At 43.0% G+C, this 20,743-nt stretch overlaps 1 protein-coding gene across 6 annotated transcripts in view; it reads right to left on the reverse strand.

The window, feature by feature from the left end:
- Positions 1 to 20,743, reverse strand: part of LOC105222584 (acetylcholine receptor subunit alpha-like) — a 374,463-nt gene that overhangs the window by 62,108 nt on the left and 291,612 nt on the right. For all 6 annotated transcript variants that reach the window (XM_049450054.1, XM_049450055.1, XM_049450051.1 and 3 more), the window contains 2 exons: positions 8,909 to 9,077; positions 72 to 208 (listed from right to left, as the gene is read on the reverse strand). In XM_049450054.1, the coding sequence (XP_049306011.1) occupies positions 72 to 208; positions 8,909 to 9,077 (306 nt within the window). The remainder of the gene's footprint in view (positions 1 to 71; positions 209 to 8,908; positions 9,078 to 20,743) is intronic.

Genomic DNA, 20,743 nt, shown 5'->3' on the forward strand with positions numbered 1-20,743 from the left:
GGAGTAAAAATAGAAGTATGTACAATAATTTCAATTATTTATGTCTAAATAATGGCAAATTTAGTACTTACCTAATTGACACTAATATCATTGCAAATATCAGATATTTTCCTAAAAGTGGTACAACTAGCGAAGTAGGAGGTATAATTTCAACTACTAGGAGAAAAAACACATGCAAGCTGATAAGTATAGAGATAGATAAGGTGACCTAAAAGAAATAAAATAAATTCTTTTATTAATATTTTCACTATAAACAGAACAATTATCCTTTCTTATAATGATATTTCCATACAAATTTATTCAATGTTATTCATACAGTAGGTTAAAATCCCTGCACGTTTATCATGATATCAAAGAAGCCAAACTAATATATTTATACACTTTTTTTGATAGATCAAGACGTCATGTTATTTTTTCAGTATTGTTTGGCGTTTGATCGAGGAAGGAACTATGCCCGAACGTTTCGTTTGTCGGCCGGTGGAATGATTATTCCATATTTCTTTAAAAATAATGCTGGAGAGAACGAACGGAGGATGGAGTCATGTGCGGAAGTTAACGCAAGTGAGGAAAGTTCTCTGATTTCCATTCACTTGGGAGTCGAAAGAAACTTTTACATATGGCTCAAGCAGCTCACGACTTCCGATCCTGGGCCTAGTATTCTCTGGGTAGCTAAAGAATATTCGTTTGAAGGCGAGATATAGTGAGAATGCGTAACATTCCCCTTCACAAGGTTGTGCACTGGGTTTGGGACCCGCCAGGTAAAAATACGCACCCAATGAAAAATAAAAACGAGCCTCGGATGCGAGACCCCCCTTTTGATGACGACCATGGCAAATGAACTAAAGTTTACGATTTGAGAGCATACATCTGGAATGTCCGGTCCCTTAATTGGGAAGGTGCCGCTGCCCAGCTGGATGTCCGAGTTAGAGTGAAGGCTGACATCACCTCCGTGCAAGAAATTGACTGGAAAAGGTAGAAGCGAGTACGTCCTTATTGCATTTACTACAGTGGCCATATAAAAGAGCATAAATTCGGTGTGGGATTTTTGGTGGAAGAAAGACTCCGTCGCTGAGTTCTGTCATTCACTCCGGTGGATGGACGTCTAGCCACAATCTGCATCGAAGAGAAATTCTTCAACATATCGCTGATTTGCGCTCACGCCTCGACGAAAAAAAGGATGATGTGACCAAAGATGCCTTCTATGAGGGCTTTGAGCGCACCCATGCTGTCAAAATCGTGCTTTTCCGGGGCCCGAAATATAATTATTTGTAGTACTAGATTCCAGCACAAGAAAATACATCAAGCTACCTGGCTGTCTCCGGATCGATAAACCACGAACCAGATCGATTCTGTTGTGATAGACGGAAGACACGTCTCTTGTGTGCGAAATGTGTTTACGCTCCCATCGGATCTTGCTGCAGCCAAGACCCGGAGCCGCCTCTGTGCAGCAAAAACGCACGTAAACAAACACAAGGAAAGTTCGATGTCGAGAAGCTGCAATCACAGCAGACATCTGAATGATTCTCTACTCGACTTGCACTCCTGTTCTCTGAAAGCACTCATCAACAACCCGGTATTAGGGAACTGTGGCATGGCATTTCAAGCTCCTTACGTACAGCTGCAACTGAAACTATTGGTTTTGGGAAAAGGCAAAAGAACAGCAGGTACGACGAGGAGTGCTGTGTCGCAGCGGACAGGAATCTGCTTACCTGACGAAGTTACGATCGACCACAACACCTGCGGGATGGGATAGATACCGAGAGTTGAAGTGGGAAGCGAGACGCATTTGCAGGCAGAAGAAGAGAGAGGCCGAAATGCGTAAGTGTGAAATGCTCGAAGATTCTACGAAAAAATGCGGCGACTAACAGAAGGTTTCAAAACCGGAGCATACACTTGTAGAACCGAACGACGTGGTCTAGTAACCGATGAACATACTAAATTATGTAGGGAACACTTCTACAGCCTGCTGAATAGCTGTGAAAGCATAATGCTAGGAAAAGGCGAACCCAATTCTCCAGTTGATGACAATGGACCAGATGTTCCTTTGCACGCCCATGAAGAAGTTCGAATAGCAATTACATGTTTGAAGAACGACAAAGCAACGAAGAACTGCTGGCGTACGCCGATGATATTGGTATCATAGGCCTCGTTTTGCGTATGGAAACCAACGACTCGTATGTGACCGTCGGAACCGTAGTGCAGCTTTTCTATGCGGCCAAGCCGCCATTCGGTAGAAGGAAGACAATCATCATTCATGCGGACGTAATCTCCAAGTTTGGGCGCTTGTTCAGGAGTCTTCCAACGTTATCATTTAAGAAGATCCCTTTGTATTCTTCTTTCCATCGACGGGTGAAGTTATGATGGAGAATTTTAATTCTTTCCATCGATTTAATAGGGATAGCGAGTCCACGCCTGGCTCAGGAATGCCCAGAAAGGGTGCTTCTTTAAGAGAATGCCCTAGAGTTAAGGCGAAAATCTGATGGGTCTTGCGAGAGAAATGTGGGTGGCCGTGAATTGAGAACGGCTTCAATTCGATTTAATAACGTCGTGAACTCTTCATAATTGAATTTGTAATTTTCAGCTACTCGTTTTACATGGGATTTGAAGCTTTTTACAGCTGATTCCCATAAACCGCCCACGTGAGGAGCTTTTCTGTGGCTCTTTGGGCTACAATGAATATTTTGCCATTTTCGCTCATGATTTTTGATGGGTAGCCATGTCGAGGGACGAAGCGAGCAAATGCCGCGTGAAAAGATTCCGTCGTCAGATTACTACATAGCTCAAGGTGTATTGCCTTTGTCGTAAAACATACTGTTACGAATTTACTGCTTGCTAGTTTACTTTGTTAGGTTCGTATCTCTGGATTGACAAATAAAATCAACACTGTTTAATTTAATTCAACAACTCTTTATTTCACAACTCGTCTACACTATAGCAGTTTACTCTTAGCACACTGATTCATTACGTTGGCGTTGCCACGGCTTATATAGCCACGCACTTCTCGCTGATGCCGACGTGTCCTTCTAGAATATTGCGTCTGGAAATTACCAGAACATAATGCTATACGGCGCCAGACGCAAGCAGACAGCCGCGGCGCCAGACTCAGCAATTGTTTAAGTAGACAAGCAGACAGTGCGGCGCCAGATGTCTATTGTTTCGAGGCCCCAGATGTCTACAACAAGACAAATGCTATTCCATATACCTACAGCTATTGTTCATAATAAGGGATGCATATAGCAATACAAATACATCTTAATACTACTTTTGTAACACTGCCCTCCACTAAAGCCTAATCGTCCCGATTAGGCACAAATCCTCTTGAACCAAATGGGGCGAGCCTCTCCAAATGTACTACTTTCATTTTACATCGTGCTTTTCCATTTCTTTGTATGCGGTATACCACGTCATTAAGTCGTTTCATCACCATATAGGGCCCTTCCCAGGCTGTCTGCAGTTTCGGTGACAAGCCTTTCTTTCGAAGTGGATTGTACAACAGGACCAGATCACCTTCTTCAAAACCTTTTGAATTTGCCGCTTGATCGAACCGGTCCTTCATCTTATTGCTCATCAGATGCGTATGCTGTCTTACCATTAGATGCAATTCATTCATTTCTTCCTTTAAGGCAGAACAATAATCTCCATCATTTCTTACAGCTGTAGGATTCGTTCTAAACTTAAGATCAGCAGGGAGTCGCAGATCAGATCCGAAAATAATCTTTGCCGGCGTGTAAACAGTTGTCTCGTGCTTCGCTGAACGATACGCCAGCAGGAAGATCTGAATGCACTTGTCCCAATTCCGTTGGTCTTTATCAACGATTTTCCGCAGATGTTCTTCGAGCGTTCGGTTGAATCTCTCTACCATCCCATCTGATTGTGGGTGTAGCGCTGTTGTCCGTGTCTTGTGGATGCCCAATAATGTACAGACTTCTTGGAAAATGGAAGATTCGAAATTTCTGCCTTGATCTGAGTGTAATTCGACGGGCACTCCGAACCTTGTTATCCAATTTTCTACAAACGCTTCGGCTACGGTCTTCGCTTCCTGGTTTGGTAAGGTATATACTTCTGGCCATTTACTGAATTAGTCCATGACAACCAGTAGATATTTGTTTCCGGCCGTACTGGTTGGGAACGGACCTGCAACATCCATTGCGACTCGTTCAAATGGTGATCCCACGTTGTACTGTTGTAGCCTACCGCGACTTTTGGCTTTAGTTCCTTTAGCTGCCATGCATTCTACGCAATTACTTATCCATTCTGCTATGGAATCTCCACAACCGATCCAGTAGAACCGTTGTTTAATCTTCTCTATAGTTTTTGTAATCCCAAGGTGCCCTCCACTAGGTCCATTGTGATATTCTTTCAATACTTTCGGGATCATGGACTTCGGTACTATGATCAGCAGACGAGACTGTTTGCCATCTTCGCTTTCCCAGGTACGATGAAGGTATCCATTAACGAGGTTTATGCTGTTCCATTGGGCCCAATATGCTTTTGCCGTTGGACTCTCGTTACTTATTTGTTCCTTTGGTGGTCGTACCCCATTTTCTTTGGCTATTATCAGCTTTGCAAGATCAGGGTCCTCCAGCTGATTGATTCTGATGCGGTGAGGAGTCCAATCATCCTCAGGTTCTATATTCAGTAATCGCACGTCGATTATACCTTCTTTTCCCTCTGATTTGGAGCAATGTTTACATTTCAGTGGACAAGGGCGACGTGATAATGCATCGGCATTTTTGTGGTGAATCCCCTTTCGATGTTCCGTTTCGAAGTCGTAATTCTGTAATCTTTCGATCCATCGTGCAATTTGGCCTTCCGGATTCTTAAACTGTAATAACCATTTTAATGCTGCATGATCAGTCCTCAGCAAGAATCGTTGTCCATACAAATACTTGTGGAAATGTTTTACACATTCCACCACAGCTAGTAGTTCTTTTCGCGTCACACAGTAGTTTTTCTCTGGTTTCCCGAGCACTCTGCTGTAATACCCAATTACTCTTTCTTGCCCGTCGATGAGCTGAGACAGGACACCTCCAATTCCACAAGCGCTCGCATCTGTATCCAGGATGAATTTCTTTCCAGGTATTGGATAAGCTAACATCGGCGCCGTACAAAGTAGTTCTTTAAGCTGCTCAAAAGCTTTTTCTTGTTCCAACTGCCATACAAACGGGCGATTCTTCTTTGTTAAATCATGTAAACTTCTAGCCACGTTCGCAAATCCAAGTACAAAACGGCGGTAATACGTGCATAAGCCGAGGAAGCTGCGGAGTTCATGTATGTTGGTGGGTTGAAGCCAATCTTTAACTGCTTTTACTTTTCCTTCCTCGGTGTGAATCCCCTCAGTTGACACTTTATGTCCGAGATATGTGACCTGCTTCTTCCATAATGAACACTTTTTGGGATTCAAACGTAATCCGGCTGATGCTATTCGCTGAAAGACTTCCTCTAGATTTTTCAGATGATCATCAAAACTTTTTCCCATGATGATAATGTCATCAAGATACACCAAACATGTCTTCCAGTTGAGTCCTTTTAACACATGTTCTATCAGTCGCTCGAACGTTGCAGGCGCATTACATAACCCAAATGGCATCACAGAGAATTCCCATAACCCGTCGCCCATACTGAAAGCGGTCTTTTCACGGTCACATTCATCAATCTCGACTTGCCACTTTGTAGATCTAATGTAGAAAACCATTTCGCTCCAGACAAGGTGTCTAATGTATCGTCGATTCTCGGTAGAGGGTAACTGTATTTCTTTGTGACATCATTCAACTTCCTATAATCTACGCAGAAACGGGTGCTACCATCTTTCTTTTTAACTAAGACGATAGGTGAGCTCCATGGACTTATTGAAGGTTCGATTACACCGTTTTTGTGCATGTCTTCAATAATTTTGTTAGCATCCTCACGTTTTGCTAGTGGAACCCTACGCGGAGCTTCTCGGATTGGTTTAGCGTCTCCAGTATTTATGCGATGTTTGACAATGCCGGTCCTTCCTGTGTTGTTTCCTTCATTTGCAAATATAGATGCGTATTTTTGTAATAGTTTTTCTGCTTTTAATTTTTCATTTCCATGCACCTCATTCAGCAAATTGTTTAGGAGTGTAGGACTTATCTGCTGTGGCTCAATAGTAGGCTTCTGTTGTAACCGTTCGCATCTTGCTATTGCACTTATATTCTCGCACTGTCCAATTACTGCTCATTTCTTCAGACTTATAGGCGTGTTGAATTCATTCACTACTCTGACCGGAATGGTGGCGTCTTCTCTAGTTTTCACAAGCGTTCTTCCTACCAATATGGGTGTATCTATTTTTGTTGGTTCCACAATCCACAGCTCTTCAGTCCCACCTCCTCCATTCACTTTAGCCCAAACAATCACCTCAGATTTTGGTGGAATACTCTGATTATCATCAACAATCACTCTCTTACTTTCAACGTTGGTCACATATCCGGTGTTTATAGGCATCTCCATGTTCTGTCAAAACAGCATTTGCTTGTTTAAAAGTAACCCCGTGATCAATCATGAAATCTACTCCCATTATAATTTCATCCGTGATTTCTGCTACGATGAAGGTGTGATTAACTTCCAGGGTACCAATCATCACTTCACAAAACACTTTTCCCGCGACAGCTGCTTCCTCCCCGGTGGCCGTTCGAAGCTTGCAACCGACTAATGGTTTAACCGTTCCTCTTACCACATCCGGTCGGATAATTGAATGTGTGGCACCAGTATCCAAAGTAAGCGTTGACAGTCGTCCATTTACGATGCCGTTGATAGTAAGATTGTTGTCATGGCGACCTATTTGTGATATCGAGATGGCGGGGCAAATAGTTGTGGGAACCAGCTCACGCCCCTTTGAACTGTTCCGTTTTAGTTTAACGACTTGTGAGATGTGGATGCGCCGTCCTCGTTATCTGTTGGTTGTTTCCGTTTTGATGGGTTTACTTTTATATTGCAACTTCGGGCAAAGTGACCCGCTTTTCCACAGTTGAAACATCTTCCTGTTGTATTTACTCGCGGTGCAGCAATTGTTCAGAGTCTTCAATATTTCTTCCATCAGCGCCGGTTGTTCCATTTCAACCCTTTGTACTTTGTGTGCTGGTTTACTTAGTAGCGAAGCTGTTTCCTGTGTGAGGGCGTGCGAAACCTTTTCAGCAAACGTTCTTTTTGGCAATGCATATGTGGCGCGTTTGGTGTCCACATCACAAATTCCATTTATGAAACATTGAATTTTTGCCCTCTCAATGTAATCCACAGGTGCATCTGCATTTGCCAAATGAGCCAGTCGTTCGATTTCAGTTGCGAACTCTTGCAATGACTCGTTCATCTTCTGACCCCTATTTTGCAGTTCGATCTGGTATATTTGTTTCCGGTGCTCACTACCATATCGTCTTTCTATCGCACTCATCAATGCCTCATAGTTGTCCCGTTCACAGTCTGGAATAGTCTGAAGGATTTCTGCCGCAGGTCCTTTCAATGATACAAACAAGGACGCCACTTTGTCCGCTGCATTCCAATTATTGGCCATTGCTGTCTTTTCAATCTGAAGTTTGAAAATTTGAAATGGAATACTTCCATCGAATGTGGGTGCCCTCAATCTGTGGTTATTTGTTGATGGTGCAGGGCCATGTAGTTGCAGTTCTCGCACACGATTACTTAATTGAAGAACTTCTGATTTTAAATTTTCTTCGTCATTTTTTAAAGTGCTTAATTCGTCTTCAAATTTTGAAAATTTCTCTTGCACTTGTTTTTGTAGTTGTGTAGTATTTTCCGTAATCTGTTGTACCAAACGATTTTCTAACTGCGTATTATTTTCAGTCATTTGTTGTGTAAGGCAAGACTCTAACTGTGATGTATTTTCAGCTATTTGCGTCATTTGCTGTGCCAGACGATTTTCTATTTGCTTAATAGCCACTAACAGCAAGTTTATGTCTACACTCGATGATGTTCGTTGTTCTTCTACTTTTTCTTCTACCTTTGTAGAAGTTTCGGGCCCATCAAATTCGAACTCGACCACATTAATTCCATCCGCTTCCATTGCTTCACGTAATCGTGCCTGCAGATCCGCCTTTTGCCCGCTTATCGGCAAATTACGCTCCTCCAGTTCCTTTTTTAATTGCTGAATTCTCAATTCTCCGAATTTAACCATCTTGAATTTGGATTATTTGACAATCCCACTTCTGACACCAATTGTTGCGAATTTACTCCTTGCTAGTTTTACTTTACTAGGTTCGTATCTCTGGATTGACAAAAGGCGGTTAAAACCAAAAGCCGTTTAATTCACTTCAACTAAATCTCTTTATTTTACAACTCGTCTACACTATAGCAGTTTACTCTTAGCACTGGTTGATTACGTTGGCGCTGCTACGGCTTATGTAGCCACGCACTCCTCGCTGATGCCGACGTGTCCTTCTAGAATATGCGTCTGGAAATTACAAGAACATAATGCTATACGGCGCCAAATGCAGCTATTGTTTAGACAAGCAAACAGCCGCGGCGCCAGACTCAGCAATTGTTTAAGTAGACAAGCAGACAGTTGCGGCGCCAGATGTCTATTGTTTCGACAAGCAGACAGCCGCGGCGCCAGATGTCTACAACAAGACAAATACTATTCCATATACCTACAGCTATTGTTCATAATAAGGGATGCATATAGCAATACAAATACAACTTAATACTACTTTTGTAACAATATGTATCATTGAATTATATGACGGTAATGTGCTTTTACGTGTTAAAAATCGAAACATCTGAAAAATTTCTAACAACAAATGAATTACATGGAATTTCTGATACGAGTAATTGCACAATATTAATATTTCTTAAAAATAACGTATACATACATACATATGTTAAAATAATGCATTATACGTAAATATATGTATGTATATTGTTAAAAAATATTTACCTTTTCGCCGCTGTCCGAAGGTAAGTAGAAAGTCAAGACCGTTAGAAATGAAATTCCCATACATGGGATAATTATGTTAACGGTGTAAAACAATGTTTTTCTCCTCATGGTTATGTTAAACGTGATATCCAAATATGGCTCATCGCAGCATGTGTAGAATTTTTCATTTCTGTAAATAATATCAGTAATTTATTGAAATGAAAACATATGCGGATGTTTAGTTAATTAGGTTTTTTTTTTGTTTTAATTTTAGCACCTTTGATACAATTTTTAATTTCTTACTGTACCTTTCATTTCTACCGTTTGTAAAGCTCATACGAGTATTTGTAATATTTTTATACTTATATATTTACATATTTTTATTCATTTTGCTCTTTTTAACACGTAAAACTAATCGAGATAGACATAAATATGTAGAGTTATATGTGGGATATTCCATACCAAATCGACCACTTTTGAACCCGACCCCTTCAGATTTTGCTGAAACTTATCCATCCTTTTCTACCCTTTGAAAAACATTTTTGAGAATTTTTTCAAAATTTTTTGTCCAACTTCAAAAAAGTTATGAATTTTGCTTATTTTTTGCTAAAAAACGGCTTTTTTATATTCAAATAGCCATAACTTTTTTAGAAATTGACTTTTGGGGACCATTTTTTTTTTTTTAATTTTTGTTTTTGAATGAACTTGTTGGAAAATACTCGAAAAAAATTTAACACGATCAATTACATAATAAAATCGGTAAAATCATAATTTTTTTTTTTTAGTATTTCGCCATTTTTTTATTTTTTTTTTTTCCTCAAAAAAAAATTCAATTAAAATGACAACTATCCCTGCTAATCCTGGAGTGGGGCGATTTTTTTTATATTTTTTTTATTTAAAAATGAAAAAAAATTTTAAATAAATAAAAAAAAATATTAAAAAAAGTCCCGGTGTGGGTCGACTTTTTTAATATTTTTTTTTTATTTATTTAAAATTTTTTTTCATTTTTTAAATAAAAAAAATTTTAAAAAAATCGCCCCACTCCAGGATTAGCAGGGATAGTTGTCATTTTAATTGAATTTTTTTTTTGAGGAAAAAAAAATAAAAAAAATGGCGAAATACTAAAAAAAAAAAATCGGAGATTGTTAAGTATAGCGGAAAAGGATCGCGTCAATATGTAAAACGTGCGCCCAATACCGAAAACCAGCCTAAATATATAACAAAAACGGGAAAATATAGAGGTGCCAATATCATGGTTTGGGCATGCTTTTCTTGGCAAGGTGTAGGACCCATTTATTAGAATTAGGAAATCATGTCTGATGGTCCGTATGTCGAAATACTCCAGAAAACCATGCTGTTGTATGCCAGTGAAGAAATTCTACTTGTTTGGACGCTCCAGCAGGACAACGATCCCAAGCACACAAGTAAAGTTGCTAAACAGTGGTTTGAGGAAACGAATGACGAGGTAATGGAATGGCCACCACAGTCAATCGACATCAACCCCATAGAAAATTTGTGGACTGATGTCAAGGAGCCAGTAACCCGATGTAAATCGACTATTTCCATCGAAAGATGCCAATAACTCGTTGACTCAATGCCACGACGCTGTGCTGAAATACTAAAACATAAAGGCCACGCAACTTAATACATATTAATTTCATAAAAAGACAATATCCAATTAAAAAAAATTAAAAAAAATTAAAAAAAAAAAATTAGAACCTTTTCGTGGAAATTTCGGGTTTTATTTGTTGCACTACTAAGTTTTTGACCACAGAAATTCCTCCTAATTTTTTTCGTTTATTTATAATTAATTGAAATTAGTTAAACAATGAGTTTTTTTTTGTGATTTGTTTTACTTACTATTAGTGATTTTATGGTAAGAATGATTTCTTTTTTTTATAAAAGCGATATCTAATAGTTTTTTATCAGTTCCTCTTCTAAGTTTGCACATTACTAAGAATTTGACCGCAGCTGTACATACAAATTATTCCTCCAGTCCTACGACTGTTGTCCAGGAAATAAACTTTAAACTTTAACTTTTACAATTTAATAATTTTATTAAGCACTATGTGCTCTTCTTAAAGTCTGGCTTAAGACTATAACTTAAAAATATGAGCCCTGTCTGATTCCCTAAGTTTTGGCATAATTTCGGCAATTCTGCTGTGCTGTTGTTGATATTGGAGTAGCGAAGAATTTGCCAGTTGATGTGAAAATGCTAACACGGACTATTCCCACGCTTACTGGCTGGTGTGGAGTAGCTCTTAAGAACGCTACAGTGGGCAGACAAGCAAACTAATGTGTTAACTCGCTACAGGGGGCAGACTAGCAAACTAATGTGTTAACTGCCCCCCTTCCAAATCGAGGCCGTCCACGGCCGCTTGCATGATCTTGGCTACGGCTTCCTTCTTGTCATTTGTGTCCTTTATGCGTTTACTCGTCCTGCGTATCCAAAATAATAATGTTGTACCTATAATGATAGCAACGGCCAGTATCACTAACATGCAGAGGGTAGTGCGGTTATGGACCATTTCATGTAGCTTTTCAATGTGTCCAAGGTTCTTCAAATTATTTTTGCGCAAATAAGGTAGGCTTAAAATTTCCAAATGGTCGGTCAAGTTAACAAACTGTGTTGAGGGAATCCCAGGTCGGAGCGTTGCCTTCACTTTTTCATTGAAAAAAGTTGTACCATTTATGCAAACTTTTTCTTCGAATGTCACTAAATAAGTGCCGGATATCGAACCGACGATGTTTCTTCTTCCCGAACTTCGACTGTTTGGTCATTTATGATGATTAAGCCACTGTCAACCTCGATGATCGGATTAAGGTTATTGTAGGTAGTTTTGCATGTCGCCTTGTTATTATTAAATAATTGTCCAAATCTGTTATAACTGCCCTAAATATTTCTGGCCATTAGTAATTCGAAAAAATGACCAGGTCGATGTCGGCTTTTTTTGTATTGGAAATAATTTTGTTAACAGTTTCAGTCAATTTGTCGATCTGTTGTTGTATCTGAGTGTTTATGAAAAATTGACGGTCATTGGATTCTATAAGTTCTTGTGCTTTAAATTTTAGTTCGTTAAAATCGTCGAAGTCTGGAGTTCCGGCTATGTATTTTAGCGCATTGCCAATCATGTTTATACTTCGCGCTTACCTATGGTGAATTTTCACCGTGTCAATCAATCGATAAATTTGGTTAATATCCGCCTGAAGAACTTTAGTCATATGTGATTGGGGAAAAACGTGAAATATGTTTTCTGTTTCCCGCAGGACGGTGAGGTAATTCGTCAAATTCGTTCGATGCGTTAAGTAGTCATATTTATCCCAAACTGCTACATTTCCATCAATAACTGGTATGTAGTTGGATTTTGTAAAATTAATAATTTTGCTGTCGGATCTCTGAGTACGCAAAAGTAGTAAAATAACTCTGTAAAGGTAAAAAAAAAAATTATTTCCTAATGTTACTCTTATCAGCTCGATAGGTTTCCATCCAGTTACTGAATGAATTGATCTATTGTATTTTGCAGTAGCAAGAAGTATTAGTTCATTGGTATCATTTATAGCTTGTTCTAGCTTAGTGCATCTAGCGATTTCAGTTAAGGTGCTATGAAATCTCTCTATTTGCCCATTTGTTGTACTATGGAAAGGAGGGGTTGTAAAAATTTCTGCTCCAAAATGATCCTTAAGAAGGGACCTTATAGTTTGTGAGTTCAGTGACTTTTCGTTATCAACCGTCACATTCCTCGTATTTTCAAAAGAATTAAGGATTTGTAATAAAGCTTGTTTTACATCAACAATTGCCCTTGATGCAATTGGAATAACTGTAGCGAATTTTGAAAACTTATCTATGCAGGTTAAAAAATTATGTTTATCAGTAGAATAAATATCTATATGTAACATTTCCCCAGGACGGCATGGTATCGGAGTCTTTCCTAACTCTGGTTTAGTCGGATGCCGTTCGTACTTGGCTTCTTTACAAATTTTGCAGTTGACAGTAATTTCCTTTAATTTTTTCCGCATATTTGGAAAATAGTAGTCGTTCAATACCTGTTTAATGTTCTCTCGGACAGAGCGTTGTGCTTTACTATGTTCCATTGCCAGTATTTCATTTTGATCGTCTTCATTAAAAATATCATTAACTAGCCTCATTGCGTAACGAAATTTTATTGACGGGAATTTCCTTACAATCTCGTCCTGAATTTTGCCCAAAATAGGCAGACTGCAGTGAATAGCGTTAACTACATCAGGATTAACGTATTCACCAATCAATTCTAGTAGATCCTGAATATTTTTAAATGTAATTTGATGCCTTATCCTTGACTTGAAAATAATTCTTGTCTTCTTGTTTGTGACATTTCCTTCTTCTAGAATTATCTGATTTCGAAATGAATTAACAGGGTTTTCCACTTTTGGAATAACTTCTGATAGAGATTCTTCACTATGCACAGTAACAGATGAGGATTCCTGCTCTATTGCATAAATGTGTTGTCGTGACAATGCATCGGCAACATGATTATCCTTACCGGGTTTATAGTGAAATTGAGGTGAAAATTCCTCCACAAATGCTCGCCAGCGTTTTATTTTAGTGTTTGGATTCTTATCCGAGACAGCGAAGGTCAAGGGCTGATCATCGGTAAAAATATACAGCTGTTTTACTCCGTACAAATAGTTTCGCAGCTTCTGAAGTGCCCACACTATCGCTAAAAGCTCTCTTTCATTGGTAGCATAATTCTCTTCTGCTGTCTATAACGTTCTAGAAATCATGATTATAGGCCTATTGCCTTGAGGTAGTACCGCCCCAATAGCGTGTGCTGAAGCGTCAGTTGTCAAGTCAAATGGTTTATTGTGATCAGGATATAGCAGAAGTACGTCCTCAGCAGATAAAATTCTCTTAACTTTTTCGAAAGCCATCAACGCGTCATTATCCAACTCAATTTTAACATTTTTTGATTGATTCGTTCCCACATGACCATTTTCTCCCCTTAAGTATCTTGTCAGAGGATTTACTATGGAGGCATAGTCTTTAATAAACTTCCTATAGTAACCAGATAGCCCCAAAAATGCTCGTAAACCACGAAGAGTGTTAGGCGTTTTATAATTCAGAATGTCATTGACTTTATCAGGGCATGTTTTTATCCCTTCCATTGAAACGATAAATCCAAGGAATTCCTCTTGTTCCCTAAGAAATTTTGATTTTTCCATTGAAACTCGCATGTTGGCTTGGTAAAGTTTCGTTAAAATTCTTTCGATGCTCTGTAATGATCCTCTTCATTGCTTGAGAAGATGATTACATCATCGATGTAAACATGACTGCATATCCCTATTTCATCTCTGAGAACAACATCAATTGCCCTTTGGAAAATTGCGGGCGCATTTTTCAGCCCGAAAAGAAGTCTACAAAATTCATATTTTCCATTATTTACAGAGAAGGCAGTCTTTTCCCTGTCCTTCTCCGCCAACTTAATTTGGTGGAACCCTGACTTTAAGTCAAGTGTCGTAAAAAATGCTGATTTTCCCATATTTGTTAAAATGACTGAAGTGTCTGGAATGGGATACCTGTCCGAAACTGTTTTCACGTTGAGTTTCCTAAAATCAACTACCATTCTCATCTTCTTCCTCCCGTTCTCATTTGCCCCTTTTTTATCGACAACCCATATAGGATTATTATATGGAGATCCAGAAGAACGAATTATTCCATCTCGTAGTAAATCTTTAATTTCTTGATTTATAAATTCAGAAGCGGCTATCGGGTAAGGGTATGACTTTGAATAAATCGGTTCGTTATCGATTGTTCTAATGGTGGCTACCACATTAGTGTTAAACGGCAAAGCTTCAACTGGATTTGCGAAGACTTTTGCATGTTTTTCCAATATAAAAGAAATATTTTCCGTATCCCCTGGTTCCTTAAGGGAATTCTCATTTCCAACTATTTTGTTGACACTTTTACAATCATAATACGATGATTTTTTCTCACCACTTTTATAGTGAATGGTTCCCTTTTGTAAGTCTATTTTTGCGCCAACCTCTTTCAAGAAGTCAAACCCAATAATCCCGTCAAATGTTTTAAGTTCGGAAAGAAGGTAAAATGGAGCCGTCTTTCCGAGCACATTAATTAAGCACCTTTCCTTAATCACGGCAGTACCGTGGATGGACCTGACTTTAAACGAGTTTTCTACATTCTTTACCCCTTTTAAATTTTCATTGGGTTTAACAAAATTTTTTCCCGCTCCGGTATCGATCAACAATTTCATGGGTCGCCCTGCCAGTATCGTATCTACATAGCGGTTCGGTGCAATTGTTGGTACGATCGTTCGGTGCGAGGTTTATTGACCGCGAGTGTTTTTGTGCGGGTACACATTTTTGTGCGTTTTTTGGCAATTTTGTGTACAAAATCGTCGCGAGGTTACGGTAAGTAATTTAATTATTACTGTATTATATACGGACAACGTGGTCATCCACGTTGTTGTTATTGGCGGAGGCTTCGCACGGTTTCAGTGTAGCTCCGTGTTGTTGGCATTCTTGCTGACCAGACTGCCTGCCAGTGGTTCTGTGCTGTGCATCTGGCGTTTAGTTGGCTCGGTGTCAGGAGAGTCTGGACAGGATTGCCCAAAGGGTGCAAGCGTCTGTCCTGCGTTGGAATTGCGACTCCTGTGTGGACCAACGGTCGTAACAGCGCTACCTTTAAGCCCACGGTGCGATTCGGTTCAGTGCCACATCGGTCGACTCCGGACCGTTACGGGGACATTGTCCGTCCGGCGGCCCATTGAGTGGCCTTTATCCGACCACTGGTTGGGGTTGTGGGCTGTTCCACTGCGAGCTCGCGATAATCGACCGCTTGGGTGGTCCCTGTTACTGAGCGGGCCTGCGCGCGTTTCGCATTCTTCGGCGCGTTTCAGACGCAAACACCTCGAGGGCAGCTGCTCCAGTATCTTTCTGTCCGTGAGCCTTCTGCGCTAGTGGTACGCCAGCGGATCAGTTCTACTGAGAGGTTGTTTGGGTAGGGAGATGCCTCCGGGACGGAAGAGGAGGACGAAGGCCCTCGCTGGAAGCGGAGAATCAGCCGCTTCAACTGTCGTGGATGATTCCACGTCGGGCGGTGAGGGGGAGGTGACGGGAGTGACGGTAAGGTCACCACCGCGGAGTAAGGCGCGTTTGGGGTCGCCGCGAAAAGAGGGTGGAAGCGAGGGAGGGAGCGAGGAGTGTAGTGGGAGCGCCAACGTGGCCTCCACTGAGAAGGCGGTTACGCGTGCGGGGTCGCCGCGTAACGTTGGGGGAAATGCGGGAGGGAGCGGGAGTGCCATCGTGGCCTCCACCGAGAAGGCGGTAGCGCGTGAGGGGGAAGGCGAGGGAAGTCGTGGTGGAAAGGCCAGCGTGGCCACCACTGCGAAAACGGTTGCCCAACCGTCAAAGACGGTTGGCAAAGAATCGGGTTCCGGGCGTGCCAAAGAGGCCGCAAAAAAGCGGGAGTGCTCGCGGGGGGCAGTTGTTGTTGGGGGTGGGGCAGTCAGCCATGTCGCGGCTGCAAAACGAATTACGGGGGAGCTCAACGAGCTCGTTTTCGAGTCGAAGAATTTTGAGGTAGGGACTGCGAAGGGGCTGTTGGAGCTTGCCTCAAAGTATGAGGCGCTCCTAATGACGGTGATAACCGAGAATGCCCATCTTCGCGGTCAGGTAGATGCCCTTAGGGGGAGTTGTGGGAGTTCCTCCTCTTCGGCGCCGAGCAGGTCAATGCCGGCTCCGTCGGCACCGATGCCTGCGCCTCCAGCACCTGTGCTTGAGGCAATCGCACCGGTGACGCCGAGGCCTGTGGACACCTGGTCGGTCGTGGTCAGGAGTAAGGGCCCCGCAACTTCCTCTAAGGAAGTTATTCAGAAGGTAGTGAAGGAGGTGGGTCCCTCACTTGGTGTGAGGATCCACGAAGTTAGGCCAATTAAGGGTGGTGGGGCGGTTATTCGCACTCCCTCCGTCCTAGAGAGGGAGAGAGTGGCGAGTAACAAAAAGTTCGGGGAGGTGGGGTTGGACGTCTCTGTCAACCGGAAGTTGGGACGTCGAGTGGTGGTCCAGGGGGTCCATACGGAGATCCCCCATGAAGAATTCATGGAGGAGCTACTCCGGCTGAACCTCCAGGACTTCAGCCCGGCATCCCAGAGGACTGACGTAAGGATGGTCAGTCGTCCCTGGAAGGTGGCTGCTGACGGTAGCACCAATGTCGTCCTTGAGGGTACGGACAAATTGATGTCCGCCCTCTTGGAGGCAGGTCGGTGCTACATAAAGTGGTTCTCCTTCAGGGTGCGACCGGACAGCCCCGTCGCTGGATGCTTCCGCTGTATGGGATTTGATCATAGGGTGGCTGAGTGTAGGGCTAGGTCAGATGTCTGCCGGAGGTGCGGTCAGGAAGGCCACAAAGCTGCCGGTTGCGTCAATGCACCCCATTGTCGCAACTGTGAGTTTAAGGGTAGGCCAGCTGGGCATCTGATGATGTCAGCTGTCTGCCCTATCTACTGTGGCATTGTTGAGCGCGCCCTCGCCAGACACTGATGGGGGGTATTATCCAGCTCAACTGTCAGGGCTCTTATGCCGTAATGTGTGAGTTGGGGGGTTGTATGGTAGAGGGTGGGTGCGGTATTGCTCTACTCCAGGAGCCCTACGCCACCAATGGTGTGGTTCGGGGTCTTCCTGGGGGTTTTAGGGTCTTCACCGACCTTAGAGCTAACGCCGCAATAGTTGTGAATAATCCACGCTATGATTGCGTAGTTGTGGATTCTTCACAACTAGGTATATGTGTAGCGATAGATGGGGAGTTCGGTAGGATGATTGTCGCTAGTTTATACTGTAAATATAGCGAGCCCCTAGAGCCCTACCTGGGCTACATGGATAAGCTACTACTACTTGCGAGTAGTAGCCCATTTATCCTAGGGTTGGATGCGAATGCCTCGTCCTCGATGTGGTTTAGTAAGGTATCCCGGCATTCGTCTGGATACCAAAGCCACAGTCGAGGCGAGGCATTAAGCGAATGGGTGGTGGCTAATAGCCTCCACGTCTTGAATGAGCCGAGCGAGTGGTACACGTTCGATGGGCCTGGGGGCGTGAGCGACATTGACGTGACGCTTATGAACGAGGCAGCAAGTAGGGCTTTTAGTGTTAGTTGGGCGGTTAGGGGAGGGTGGGGATTGAGTGACCATAATTTGCTTCAAATTGTGGTTACCCCTCGATCTCCTCCCTCACCTTATGAGAGTCCATTGCGGCGATGGCGTACCGCTGGTACTGACTGGAACCAATATGGGCTCTCGGTTAGGGAAGCGGTACTTAGTATACCGCTTAGCGTGTTTGAGGAGCTGGGGGTCGACGAGCAAATTGCTCGTCTCTATGAGGTTGTTTGGGGGACAAATGATAGGGTCTTTGGTAGGTATGAGTGTTCCAAGATTAGTAAAATTAAATGGTGGACGCATGAGTTAACCTTGAAGAGGAGGACTGTCAGGCGTTTGAGGCGAAAGTTTCAACGTGCTCGACGGTCCAATTCGGATAGGCTGTCCCAGCTTAGGCGGGAATTTAGTTGTGCGGATAGGGAATACAAGGAGATGTTAGTTAAAGTTAAGGAAGATGAGTGGAGGAGCTTCGTTAGGGAAAATAGGAACGACCCCTGGGGTCAGGTCTATAGGATCTGCAGGGGTCGTAGGAGGGAGGATATCACCTCTCTTCGCGTCGGTGACACTCTGTTATCGTCGTGGAGAGAGTGTGCGGGGGTTTTGTTAGGTGCGTTCTTTCCTAGGTCGGAGGTGCAGGTTCCTCACGCACAAGAGGTGCCTGTCCCTCCATTAGATGATGGGGAGTTGGGGTACGCCTTTGGCCTGGTTAGGTCTAAACGGTCCCCAGGTTTTGATGGTTTGAACGGAGAGATGTGTAAAAGCTTATGGAAGTTCATTCCGGAATACCTGGAGGCCATTTATAATAAGTGCGTCTGGGAGGGATACTTTCCACGCGAGTGGAAAAGTGCTAGGGTTGTTCCTCTCCTGAAGTCCCCTGATAAGGTCAGGAGCGATCCTCGATCTTATCGGTGCATCAGTCTCCTTCCAGTACTTGGAAAAGTGCTGGAAAGGGTCATGGTGGAACGGCTTCAGGAGCTAACGCGGGGTATGTGGTCGGATAGGCAGTTTGGGTTCAGGAAAGGACGCAGTATAGAGGATGCGTGGTTTTTTGTTCAGAATGTCGTTAGGGAGAATGTCAACAAGTATGTCCTTGGCATAGTTGTTGACTTCAAGGGGCATTTGACTACCTAAGCTGGGATCGAGTGTTGCAACGGCTGGAGGAGCTTGGCTGTCCGGAAGTTACTCTTTGGCGGAGTTATTTTTCGGACAGAAAGGCCTCTCTTGTCGGCATGAATGGGAGTGTGGAGATTGGAGTTGTTCGAGGCTGCCCACAGGGTTCCATCTGTGGTCCATATATTTGGAACCTTATGATGGACACTCTGCTTGGGCAGCTCGAGCCACTCTGTAAATGTTGCGCGTATGCGGACGACCTTCTTCTTATGGTTGAAGGTCGCTCGAGGTTGGATTTAGAACGGGCGGGAGGAGATCTCTTAGAGATCGTTAATTCTTGGGGCTTAGGTGTGGGGGTTGACATATCGATGGAAAAGACGGTGGCAATGCTGCTGAAAGGTAGATTGTCGCCGTCTCGTCCACCGATTGTCCGTGTGAACGGGGTCAGCATCAGATATGTGACGCAAGTCAAATATCTGGGGCTGACCATAAGTGAAAGGTTGTGTTTTACTCCACACTTTGCGAGCGTGAAGGAGCGACTGCAGGCAACCGTAGGCAAAATACGACGTATTTTGAGGAGCGATTGGGGTCTCGGGCGTCGTGCTGTCCGCACCATATATCGTGGCTTGTTTGTGGCCTGTGCCACATATGGAGCCCCTGTATGGTGGGAGGCAGCCACGACTGTCATGGGGTCTCAAAAGCTCCTCTCAATACAGCGTTGTATGATGCTTGCTTGCTTGCCTGTATGTCGCACCGTCTCAACGGATGCGATGCAGGTTTTGTTAGGTGCACCCCCTCTTGACCTGATTGTCATACAGAGAGCTGTTGCATTCAGGTTAAGAAGGGGTTTGAGTGTGTCATTGCTGCGGAACGATTTGATTTCCGACGATGATGTGGAGAGGGAGGGATATCTAGGGAGCAAGAGGCTCCTATATGATAGGGTTAGGTGTAGGTGGCAACAACGTTGGGACAATAGTCCTAACGGCCGAGTGACGTACGAGTACATTCGGGACGTGGGGTTCGTTGAGGATAACCCAGATTTTAGATTTTGTCTAAGTCTGGGTTTCTTGTTTACGGGGCATGGGCCTCTGAATGCATTTTTGCATCAGAGGCACCTATCAGATACGTCAGGGTGTTTTTGTGGGGCGGAGTTTGAGAATTGGTCGCATTTAATTGCGGAGTGCCCGATGTACTCGGACATTAGGGATCTGGGTGGTATGGGGATTAGCTGGACTGATGGACGATTAGATGTTAGTGGTGTGATCTCCACTAGTCGGAATACCGAACAGTTAGGGTTGTTTGCGCGTGAGTTATTTAAGCGGCGAAGGCGGTTAGCTGGAAATTAGGGTTTTAGATTTTTGTATGAGTGTTGGGTGTTTGCGTTGTGGGTATTTTATGGGTTAGTGGGGTCCAACCTCACCTTCTTTGCTGGCCACCAGTCCGGAGCAGTATGGAAGCTCAACTGGTAGTAGTTTCGGCTACGAAGTCTGACCGGAGACTTAATTCTGGTACCACGGGGAGCAGGAGCCCTTGGAGGTAACTCCAACCTGCTCATGCGGACTGGCCCCTCGGGGAGTATCGTGGTGGTTGTGGTTGAAACCCA

Source organism: Bactrocera dorsalis, chromosome 2 (assembly GCF_023373825.1).
Source record: "Bactrocera dorsalis isolate Fly_Bdor chromosome 2, ASM2337382v1, whole genome shotgun sequence".
Taxonomy (NCBI): Eukaryota; Metazoa; Arthropoda; class Insecta; order Diptera; family Tephritidae; genus Bactrocera; species Bactrocera dorsalis.